Raw genomic sequence first — 11293 nt, 5'->3', positions numbered from 1 at the left:
TAGTGTAGGAACTAAATTATAAAGTTATTGAACAGAGAGAGAATTTCTCTCTGCTAATGGCCATTGAAGGATTTTTTTTTTCTAAAGCTCAAACAATGTATGATTCTATTATGGGGAAACTTGAAGATACGTCAGGAATTAAATCAGATATATGTCGAGCTTTTTTTCCTCTAAATTGATAAATCAAATAGTCCAGTTTGTCATATATGATAATGTGGGAGATTGTGATAGAAGTGTACAGATCAATAGCCTACAATCGATATCGATGCTCTCCTCCCACTGAAGAGGAATGCTTTGTCCTGAAGAGCTCTGCAGAGCGGCCAGCCTTCTCTCACACTTCTGTCAGACAAAAAGGGCTTTTTTAAAGCATGCCCGTGACTCGTGATTGCTGTAGAGAGCCGACTGTGCAATGTCACAGAGTTGTCATCCTCAAAAATACAATCCTTCCTTGCTGCTGCTGAGGAAGCTGGGTTTAGGCTTTTAATGGGGATTACCTTTCATCAGAATGGTCTTTTAAAATGGAACTTACTGTGAAATGGACTGTTTGCTGCCGCACCACTAAGTAGACATGGGAAAACATCTTTCTTGGGAGAATTTACCTGGGCAGCGTGTGAGTTAGCAGAGTATTCTGTGGTTTAGAGAAAGAGCAAAGTAAATATGTGACAGCTTGTAGTGAGACTGCTTAAAGTATGCTAATAGGGATGTTGAAATACTGTACTTGTGAGGAAAGTACAGAATAGTCCTGTTTCTGGTTCCCAAATTTACCAGTTTGCTTTGTAGTATGACTAACTTTTTAAGATAGGGACATACTAGTGAAGTAAAGACCTGTTAAAAAATGGCTTAAATGACTTTTACAAGTTGGCAACTTTACAACTGCCATATGTGTAACCATGCTTATACATACAGGTGTATGTATATTAGGGGGAGGAAACTTATTCTAAAGAAACCTGAAGAAACACGAAAGCCCCATGAGTCCTTACGGGGGGGGGGGGGGGAACCCCTGTAATGTGAGGGGACTCTCGTGCGTTATCTTCGAGGATCAGCAGCACTAGAGAAATGAAAAAAATTACATACTCTTAATTAACGACAAGCAAGGCAACGGGCCCCGATGTGCTCTTTTTGATGTGCTCTCCGGGCCGCTGGTTTTCTTCTAAAAACTGCTCGGCGTTCGTCGCGGGGGGACGCGAACGCGGCCTCGCTCCCGCTCACCCAGGACTGCGGCTCTTCAGTCACGGCCCAACACGGCGCAGGCAGCAGCGCGGCCTCACCGCCGCCCCGGGGCGGTTTCCCGCCAGGGGAGGGCGGTGGCCGCCCACAACATGGCGCCGCCCCCAGCGGCCGCCCACAACATGGCGCCGCCTCCGCTCCCTCCGCCTCCCTCCTCCCCCCCGCCCCGGGCTCCTTCGTTTTGATTCCGGGGCCGCCGCGAGTCCTTCCTGCTGCCGCGGGCGGGGAGGGGCGGGAGGCGGCTCGGCGCGGCGCAGCCTCGGCCCTGCTCGGGAGCCCCCCCCCCCCGCCGCCGCCGCCGCCGCGGGCCCGCCGCCCTCGGGCCGCCGCAGCATGTGAGCCCGGCGGGGCGGGGATGCTCTGGCTGCTCTGCGGCCCCTCCCGCGGCATGGAGAACCAGGTGCTGGTGATCCGCATCAAGATCCCCGACGGCGGGGCCGTGGACTGGACCGTCCACTCCGCGCCGCAGCTGCTCTTCAGGGACGTGCTGGTGAGTGTCGCCGCCCGCCCGTCTCGCCTCGCCCCCCCCGCCCTCAGGGCGCCGCCGCCGCTGGGGGCTCCCGAAGACACGGCGTTTTCCCCAGCCGTGGGCTGCGTGGGAGCCCCGGCGGGCGGGGGCCGGTCTCATCCAGGGCAGGGACGCCCGGCTCTTAAAAGCAGCGAGCTGACTCCGCTCCCGGTCGGGGGGCGGTCGCCAGGCTCGTGCTGCCTTGCTGGAAGTTTCAGTGAGGAAAAGCAGCGTGGCGGGAGCGCGACCGGGGTGGCAGCAGTCACGGCGTCAGGGTGCCACCCTGGGGGAGGAGGCGTTTTTGGAGGCGCTTTTACGTCGGTGGTTTATCTGCCCCCGTAGGGGAGCTGGCACCGGCGTGGCAACGCCAGGGCGTTTTGCTGTCGCACATAGAGAAGCTCCCAGGCACAGTTAAAGCGGCCGGGAAGACCCGCAGCATAGAGCAGTGCGTTAGAAAAGCCCCAAGCCCCCCCGGCGGCTGGTTTCTCCAAGGGTCTGAGCGTGCAGAAGTGGGGAAAGTGAAACGGGAGCGGAGACGTGCAGCATCTCTGTGCTTGCGCGCCTTGGGTCTGGTGAGCGGGTCAGCAGTCGTTGCTTTGGAGCAACTCAAAAAGTTGAGGTGTGGAAGTGTCTCCTCAGCCCAGACCCGGTACCTGGGTGTGCTCGCACGTGGGCTGCGGCTGTGCTCACTCCTGGTCCTACGGCTCGTTGCTGCGCTAAGGGTTTGTTGCGTTTCCCTCACACTGAACTGCCCCAAAGTTTCTGAAGGCTCCTTTGTGGTGTTGGTGGAGCTCCTTCATCCCCATCCCCGTGGTCTGTTTGCACCTCAGCCCCTGCCTCCCGTGTCCTCAGGGAAGACCCTTATTTCCTTCCCTTCTGCACATCATGTGTACAGGGATCCCCTCTTCCCTCAGAAATGCCAGGGGCCCTGTGTTTATCCCACTTGCTCTGTCTCCTTAATTGCATCTTTACTCCAAAGAAAAGTCCAGACCCTGCATGCAAGTCGTATTTTCCTCATGATAAGCTCTCTGGATGCCCCATCTTCCCTACACAACCCATCTCTGCTAGAGGCTCTATGTGCCCGTGTTTCCCTAAAGAAAGATCTGCCAGAGATTGTGTGCATGTTAAATTTCCTCTGTCATTATTAGTTTTGGAGACAGATCATGCGGGATATCTGTCAGCATGTTGTATTTTACTGAGAGGGTGTGCAAGGATCAGGGCTGTTGGCTTGTTGAAAACTTTTGGTGTTGGGCCTACAGAAGATTGCAGAAGTAATTGAAGCAGATGGCAGATGTTCCAGTTTCTTCTCTCCTAGTTTTTAGCACTACCCCAAACTTTCTACAGGTGGAGGAGAGGGAGCAGAGCTTTCAAAGGATGAGTGAGTGTGTGGGCTTTTTTTTTTTTTTGAGGGCTCACTTTCCCTCTGGAGATTGCTAACAGTTCCCACTGGCTGCAAAGTAAGCTGGGGACAACTCGCGTTGCTCTTTGAAGACAGATAATGCAAATATGAGCCAAATCTACTCCACATTCTGCTTCGTGTTTTCCTGCTTTTCCCTAAATGAAATGGAGGATATTAATTGAGGCTTGGATTATGCCTTAATATTTTAGGATTATTGAAAACTAAGTTTGGCTGTAGTATTTACAGGCAAACAGAGAAATGTTTTGGGGGCATGTTTTTGCAAAATCACCTTCTTTTTAGTCATCATCCTTGTTGCTACAGCAGAAAAGCTGCTGGAGATATGTGGGCCTTAAACCTGAGCTGCGCGGTCTGTTTACCAAGTGGATTGAAAATAAGAGCTGTTTAAGCTTAAATGCCTACGCAGTGGGAGCTGCAGCTTTTGGTTTACTCTGGGCCTGTGACTCTACGCAGGGATTTTTGGCCCAAGGTGGGAACGAGGTCTGTGGATTCGTGTCTAAGCTAGAGATGCTCACGCAGCACAGCTATAACTTGGTCAGACCATACCGTGCATGTGAGACTCTGTGCCTGAAGTTTCTGTTGCACCTCTTATGGTTCTGTCATATAGCAGTTGGGGCCAGCGGGTGGCCTTTTGGCCTGAAGTTAAAAGGAAGGTGCATGCTCATTTGTGACAGAACACTAGGAGAGTGTGTGCTTTTTGGAGCCTGATTTCAAAGAAGCAGAAGTAGGATGGTACAACTGTCCGAGTATCCCCCATAGGCTTTACCTGAATTGATTTATTAGTTGGATCAGGGCAAAGTACTGAACTCGGGTCTAGTGAGACACCAACAACGTCATCCTTGCGTGAGGAATGTGACTACTTGCCTCCAGCACACTGAGAAGAGCCTGACAGAGCCCTTGACATTTGAGGTGTGCTTCTAAGGATATTTGTGATCGATGAACAACACAGGACCTCGAGGAGGACCCAAAGTCATCAACAGCTGCAGTGACCTCCAGGCACATGGAAGTGATGCTTCCTGGGAGCTGTAGCCACTCTAAATGGAGAGAAGTGAATGGGGAAGGGAGGACAGGTCAGGAGAGTCTTCAGCTTGGTACCTGTCAGGTTGCTGAAGACTCTCATTTTCCCTGCTGATGCTCCTGTTTCACAGGGTAGGTGATAATTTCCTGCCAGTCAGCAGATGATGACCAAACGTGACAAGAGCATATGTTACTGGCTTTCTTACACAGTCACAGTTACTGTAGTTATACGTACCGTTTTGTGTTTACTGATGTTCTTCCCAAACTACCATGGCAAGCTCTGTGCATTGGGGCAGCCATGAAACATCTGGTGATGTCCATTGCCTATCCTATAGATACTTCTACCCCGGCCAGACATAGCTGATGAGGTGGGGAGCTGTACCCTTACCAGAATCGGTTGTTTCATTTAGCACAGCGCTGCAGAGAGACGTTGAGAAGTGCATCAGGTTGGTGGCCACGCATGCTGTTTGCTGTTTTACGTGGTACACTTTGAGATCGCTGTGTTAGCAGAGTTCTGAGAAGATACAGCTGCTGGAGATGGCTGGTGGTTCTCCTCACCTGGCTGCTCTACAAATATGGGTCTGTCTCCAGCTATCTGTACACTGAAAGATCTCCACCTGCGTTTCTCTGGTAGAAGAATGTAAGTTGTTACTGGGCTGAAATGTCCCAACTCTTTTTTTTGAGTGAAAGTGAATAGATTTCTGCCCCAAGCCTTACCTGTCTTGGTGATAGCAATTTTCAGTTTTGAGAGCTACTATCCACTGTTAAGCTATTGCATTGAGGGTAGGGGTGACACTAGTACATCCCTAGTAGCCAGGAGTTTTGAATTACCTATGGTGAGTCACATCCAGCTGGGAATGCAACCATACAGCAGTATGATTCTAGATGCAGTAGCTCATTGTCATTTTCATGTCAAAAATCCCCTCTTGTGAACTGTGAAAGGTTAAGATAAGAAGGAATAAGTATAATAAGCTCTGAACTGTCTCAAGGCCCTCATCTGTTTAACCGATTGTGTTTTGAGAGCTGCCCTCACAGTGTGCTCATGTGCTTAATTTATGTGGTTACTACAGAAATTAAATGAAATAAGGCTCACTACACTAAAGCGTAGTAGATCCCATGCCAGCCACACCTGGGGAGGGGCCCTGGGAATGGGTGGGGAGGGCAGGAGTGGGGTTGACACAAAGGCTTTTGTTGTCCTCTCACCTTCACTGTAATCTTTACTCATCTAGGAGGCAATTACAGCATGCTTATGTGCTAAAGTATCAATTAAAGATAGTATGGAGAACTGGGACATTCCCTGGTAAAGTGAATTACTGAAAAGTAATAATCCAGGCAGACCCCATTGTTTTCCTTATTGTCGCTGTCTCTCTAAACTGAAGACACAGGGATGCAAGTTACCCCATATTTCTCAACTCCTGCAGCCGCCTGCCATGTGGGGCATAGTCAGGCCCTGAATGCTCCCGGTGATTTCCGCGCTGAGGGTGCTTGCTCTCTCCTCGCAGTCATGTGCGGAGCACGGCATGCTCCAACGGTGCCAGCAGCTTCCCACGCCGGCTGTCCGCATGGTTTTAGAGGAAGTACCGTCTTGCCTTGAGTTGTGCAGAAGCACACTTGGTAGCCAGTTCCTGAAACCAAGCGTATACTCCCAGATCCTCAGCCTTGGTGGGAACTGGGGACTTGAGTTAGCTGTGTAGCAAGGCTCTTCCTCCTTCGCCTAAGTCCCATGTTCTGCTTCGTATTGAGAAAGCCCTGTAGCATTATCTTTGAGAACAGCAAGGTTTTCTTTAACATGATTCTTGTCAATTTAGCATCCTAGAAGTGTGAAGGGCCTTGCGAATACAAATGAGCTGAGCCTTGCAGCATTTCAGACTGGCAAGTGAGATTATTTCTATCTTCCTTCTTCAGAGGAGAAACTGTGGTATGGAGTCACAGTGTATCCTGTCCACAGCCATAGACTAGCTTGTTGGTAGCAGTAGGACTGGAGACCGGGGTCGAAGGCTCCACGCGGCATCTTGCACGCTGTAGGATGCTTTTCTGAATTTCCAGGTACGCTAATCCTGTGTCTTGAAGGAGCCCTTACAGTTAGCTAAACTGTGTAGCAGGTATTCAAACCTTACGTGACCAGGAAACAGATATATTTTAAATGTATTGCACCATTAAATTACAGTGAGCTTATTTTTTTCATAGGGCTGTCTAGATTCGTTTGCTGTGGTCACCACTAGAGTATTTAAGCACTTGCTGTTAATTCAGCCTACTTTATTTTATCATATCACTTAAGACTTGTTTTATATCACTATATGAGAATGAGGCCCATGGCTTCAATATTTATGTCACTGTTAAAAGAAGTGCTTTTACATTTTCTGCTTTTTTGCCTTAGAGATATGAGCTCTACAGTTCTACTGCAGAGCAGATTTGATGGAGTTCCTGTCTCAGTTGCTTTCCCCTGATTTTTTTCTCCTCATTCTTAGAGATTTTACACTTTTGTAAGATAAAATACAAGCTATCATGTATCTGAGCTCACTTAACAATTGTCTAGGAGTCATGGTATGTTATTGCTTGTGATTGCTGTTGTGGTAGTAGAAAATCATCACACACAATCTGTTGAAATTTAGAATAATCCTTTGAGCTGGGGTCACTGAGAGGGCTGCAGGATGCTCGAGCATAGACGTCTTATTTAGCTGATGAAAATATTATGGTAACAACAGAGTAATGGTGCGGTTTCTGTCCCCCGGCTAGTGTTTCTTCAGATATATTGATTTAATAGCAACATTGAAAGCTGACCAGAGCAAATTGGGATGGTGGTGGGTTTTTTGTTTGTTTCGTTTGTTTTTTAAACCATTTATTTAGTGTAAGGCAGATTTATGGTCTGTAGTTCTTAAATTCATGTATTTGGATATTATTAATTTAAAAAAAAAAGGGGGGGGGGAGAAATCCCGAATGAAAAAATATTAGAAAGGAATTGAGCATCGGTGTTGAGTGCCGGTGCAGCTTTGGGAGTCTCGCAGCCTCTCTGGCAGGCGTTGGGGCCTCCGGAAGCGTGTCCCGGTGGCTGCCCACCCTCCTCGCCTGCCGTTTGCGAGCATCCCAGAGCTGCCGGCCTTACTGATATTTCAGACCGATTTAATGCAAGCATCCACACGCTCACATATGAATGTTTTACAAGTGGCTTAAATTATTGGTTAAATCTAACACAAAGTATGCTTTCTGAGGAATTTTTAATGTTTAACTACATGGATTTAGAAATAATTACTCAACAGCACAGTCATCTTTCTAGGCAAGGCTTTAATTTCTTGTTGGAGTCGGAGGGTACAGCTCTTCTAGTTTTTTGCGGAGTATCTACAGAGCTGCAGAACTATCTAAATTGAAGAATTTTGGTCAACATTACATTTTGCATTGGCAATGTCTCGTGGGTTTTTTGGGCTGTACACATTGACAATCAATATAATTAGAATCGTTAGGTACGCTGTATTGCACATCTTTTGTCTTTTTGTATATAATTAATAGCTTATGTACTGTTAACTTATGTTAACATCTAAAATGACAAGAGAAAGTTTTAGAAAAATTACTTGCTCCAGTTAGGTCTGTGGAAATCTTTTTGTTGCTTTTGCTGCCTTCTCATTATATTAATTGTGTCTCTCTAACATCGCACAGAATGTTTAATTTCCTGTTTTGAGACTGAACAAAAAAACCCAGAGAATAAAAATGACAGGGCAGTGATCACTAAAGCTTTGATACGGGGGAGTGCTTAGCACCCCGAGATGCTCACAGTGTATATACTTCAATAAATATTTTTGTTCATTAATTTCTAATCACTTTGTGACACTGTCAGTGGAAAGATTGTCTGACATGAGAAATCAGGCAGCAGGAAGGAAAAACCATGCTGTGCATTTATGCCATGTCCTGACATGACATATTGCAGCCTCGCAGTGGCTGACAGCAGCACATACACTGGGAGGCCAGGATGAGTTAAATCTGAGCGGTCTTTCACATTGAATTTTGAGTAAATGTTGTATGCGAAGGCTAAAAACAATCCTTTCCTCCTCTCAGTTTTTAGGGCACAAGGCAGCCAGTGAATCTGCATCAGTCAGCCAAGTTTTAAAGAAGTCAAATTCCGATTAAAAACGATGCAGAACCTCGCAGCGGTTGGCTGCTGCGGCGGGGAGCATCCTGGCACGCCGTGCTGCCTCGCGAGCCCCCGGCCAGCAGCCCGGAGAAGCTGCTGGGTCCCCGCACTTTCCTAGGCCATTGCAGGGTGAAAGCACCAAAAACTCACTCCAGCTTCTGGTTTAATTCACGCTGGCGGCTCTAAGCCCCCCCCCAGGGGTGTTGCTCAGTTGTTTCTGAGCTGCAGTTGGGACAGGAGGTGTAATCGGGTAATAAGGTGATCTTGCAGTGGAGGGGAGAACTGGATCGGTTGTTCAGAGGTGGCCAACTCTCTGCCCAGGAATTAGGATCATGTGAGCAGAAAGACTGAGGCCAGGGCACGTGCTTTCTCAAGTAAAAAGCCATTCATAAACCTCCGTTTTTATGACTTACCTCCATGAGTTAGAGGTGCATTTTTCTATAACCTAAGGACAAAATCAATTCTTCCAACTGCAAGAACAAACAGCACTGACTTTGTTTGCAATTATGATTGAGTTATTTAAAAAAAAAAAAAAAAAGTATTCCTCAAGGTAGCTTGGAGAAGAAGAAGGGCACAGTGATTTATAGTGATTTGTGTTGTGCACTAAAAAGTTTGTAATTTTGGGGCAGTGGTGAGTAGCAGGTCTTAAAGTCTTCTGTCTGCAGCTGGGGAGTAATGAAGATGATTTACTCTAAATCATCTCAAGCATTTCCGGTTTGATATATAGCTAATTCTTCTTTACGTTTTAGGATGTCATTGGTCAAGTTTTGCCTGATGCAACGACAACAGCGTTTGAATGTAAGTATGGCTTGTATAAACTGTCTCTTCTGTCACATTATGGAGCTGTCATTTTTTTTTAAATAAATAATGTTTATGTTCATTATATGTTACAGTTAAATATTTATGCGTTAATGCAAGTTTAATGATGATACTGAACTAAGTAATATTTTATTATTTAATCACATCTTGAGTGAGCATATTTCTACAATATAGCTTTAATTACCAGCATGACCTTACCATGCTCTTACTCCTCGCTGCAGTTATATTGCTTGAATTAAATGAAACGTATAAAGTACCTGTAGGTTTAAGTTTAAAATTCTAATCGTCCGTTTGGAAAAAAAAAAACCAACAACAACAAAAAAAAGAGCAGCAGCTTTTAGAAAAATGTGGTGCAGCATTGAGGTTTTATGCCAAGTATAGCAGCACAGCTATCTTTGGGCCCTTTCACTCAAAAGGGGTTGGCCACAATACAGAGGCTGTGCCTTTCAATTTCTGCTAGAAATAAGGACTTTCTTCATTTTTCAGCATCTGATGATGATCACTGAAAGAGCAGAACACATAATGGTTATCCTTTTTATCCCACTTATTCTCAGGTGTGAGTTGATCATGTCTTTTCTCCTGTGCGCAGAGAAATGCCATCCCTTAGCAGCCATGTGGAGTGCACATACTGGGGGGAGTGACTTGGCTCTGCTGCCTTGGGACTCCTGTGGCTGGGAGCTTGCAAGTGCAAAGCCCGAAGTCTGTGAGGGTGTCTCAAAGCCTCCCTGGTTGCCAGAGGGGGCTTTCTTTGAATAAATGGGTGCCTGGAAGATGTGTGTTTGTAGAAATGGGAAGGCCGAGCCGGCGTTGTCCCTAGGGATTCAGAATACTTGGTAAAAGAAGTTGACATTTCCTTCCACTGGAACAAACCTCTTTTTTGCTAGAAAGACTGCTATGTTGTTAGTTTTCCTTTTTCCTTCTTCTGGGGACAAGCTAAAGACACCAGCTTGCTGCTGTCTTCTTTCTATAGGTCTCCTATCTGAGAGTAGGAAGGGTAGGTAGATAGTTGGCCTCAACTGCTTGAGAAGGTATGAGAGTTGCAGGAAAATGCCACCTGGTTAGACTTCCACAGTAGCAATACGTTCTGAAAGGCCCCGTGTGTCTGGCTGAGAAGCTGGCAAAAATAACTGATGTACAGGATCTGTACAAGCTATAGGCTGAGGTTGTCCATGATCACACCTTGTGAAGGTGATTATATCATCCTTTTGCTGAGTTAGGAAAGTTCTCAGTGATGACATGAGTGCAGATTTAGGCTTATGCTGACGTATCTGCTTATTCTATTTCAGTTCTACTCTTTGAACCCTGTATTTTTATTTTTGGAGGGATTCCTGGGGGGATTGTCCTACCTAAAGAGCAGTAAGCTGCAAAGTGAAGTCAAATGTCTGTCTTAGATGCTGTGCTAGAGTTTTCTTCCAAGTGGAGAAGACTTCTGCTGTTCCCTTTTAGTTTTATTTATTATTATTTTCTGCATATCTCTGTTTTCCTTTGATAGACATGAAATAACAAAAAGGAGCTGCAGGGGATTAGAAGTGCTGTATGAATAAGGTAGCGATGCTGAAGGTGAGAGAGCAGATAGGACAGCGGATAGAGCCTTGCATTCTTCTTAGGATTTTTCCTCTGTTTAGAGCTTTACAGGTAATCCTGAGTGTAAATAATCAAAAGAAATATTGTTTTGTGAAACCTGAAGTACTATTTAGTGCTTTACATTTCTCTTTTCGTATGTTTGTGCTTTTCCTGCTAAAATACTAGAAGCATGAGAATGGGGATTGTAAATGTTTTTTTCCTGCAGCCTGTACATTTCTCCTGCCCTCTTGTGAAAACAAGACTTTCTGTAGTGACCTGAGCACGACCAGGCTCTAGACCTTGCCATTTCTTTTATAATTTGTTATTTATTTATTTATTTATTTTTACATACCTCCCCCATCACACATTAGCTTTGTTTGAACTTCATGCACCAGTGACAGTCACTGCAATCAGAGCAGTAGCCCATATTAATGGTACCATGTGTAGAACTTTCCTGGAAATACTTATTTCATTGTGTCTTCTAACATCTGCTTCTGTGCTTTCAGTTCATGTCTCTAGTCTGTCATTTACATCTGCACAAAACCATTTCCCCTGCCATTTAACTGGCATCTAAAATATGTTATGTATATTGATGCTTGATTTTTCTGGTTACTTTATC

At 46.1% G+C, this 11293-nt stretch overlaps 1 protein-coding gene across 2 annotated transcripts in view; it reads left to right on the top strand.

The window, feature by feature from the left end:
- The first annotated feature begins 1389 nt into the window (after window positions 1–1389).
- Window positions 1390–11293, top strand: part of MAP2K5 (mitogen-activated protein kinase kinase 5) — a 144597-nt gene continuing 134693 nt past the window's right edge. For both annotated transcript variants that reach the window (XM_064517849.1, XM_026121700.2), the window contains exons 1-2: window positions 1390–1717; window positions 9042–9090. In XM_064517849.1, the coding sequence (XP_064373919.1) occupies window positions 1583–1717; window positions 9042–9090 (184 nt within the window). In that variant the 5' untranslated portion in view covers window positions 1390–1582. The remainder of the gene's footprint in view (window positions 1718–9041; window positions 9091–11293) is intronic.

The sequence above is a fragment of the Dromaius novaehollandiae genome, chromosome 10 (genome assembly GCF_036370855.1).
Source record: "Dromaius novaehollandiae isolate bDroNov1 chromosome 10, bDroNov1.hap1, whole genome shotgun sequence".
Lineage (NCBI taxonomy): Eukaryota > Metazoa > Chordata > Aves > Casuariiformes > Dromaiidae > Dromaius > Dromaius novaehollandiae.
Note: the sequence above shows the minus strand (reverse complement) of the source record. Positions and strands in the feature narration are given on the sequence as shown.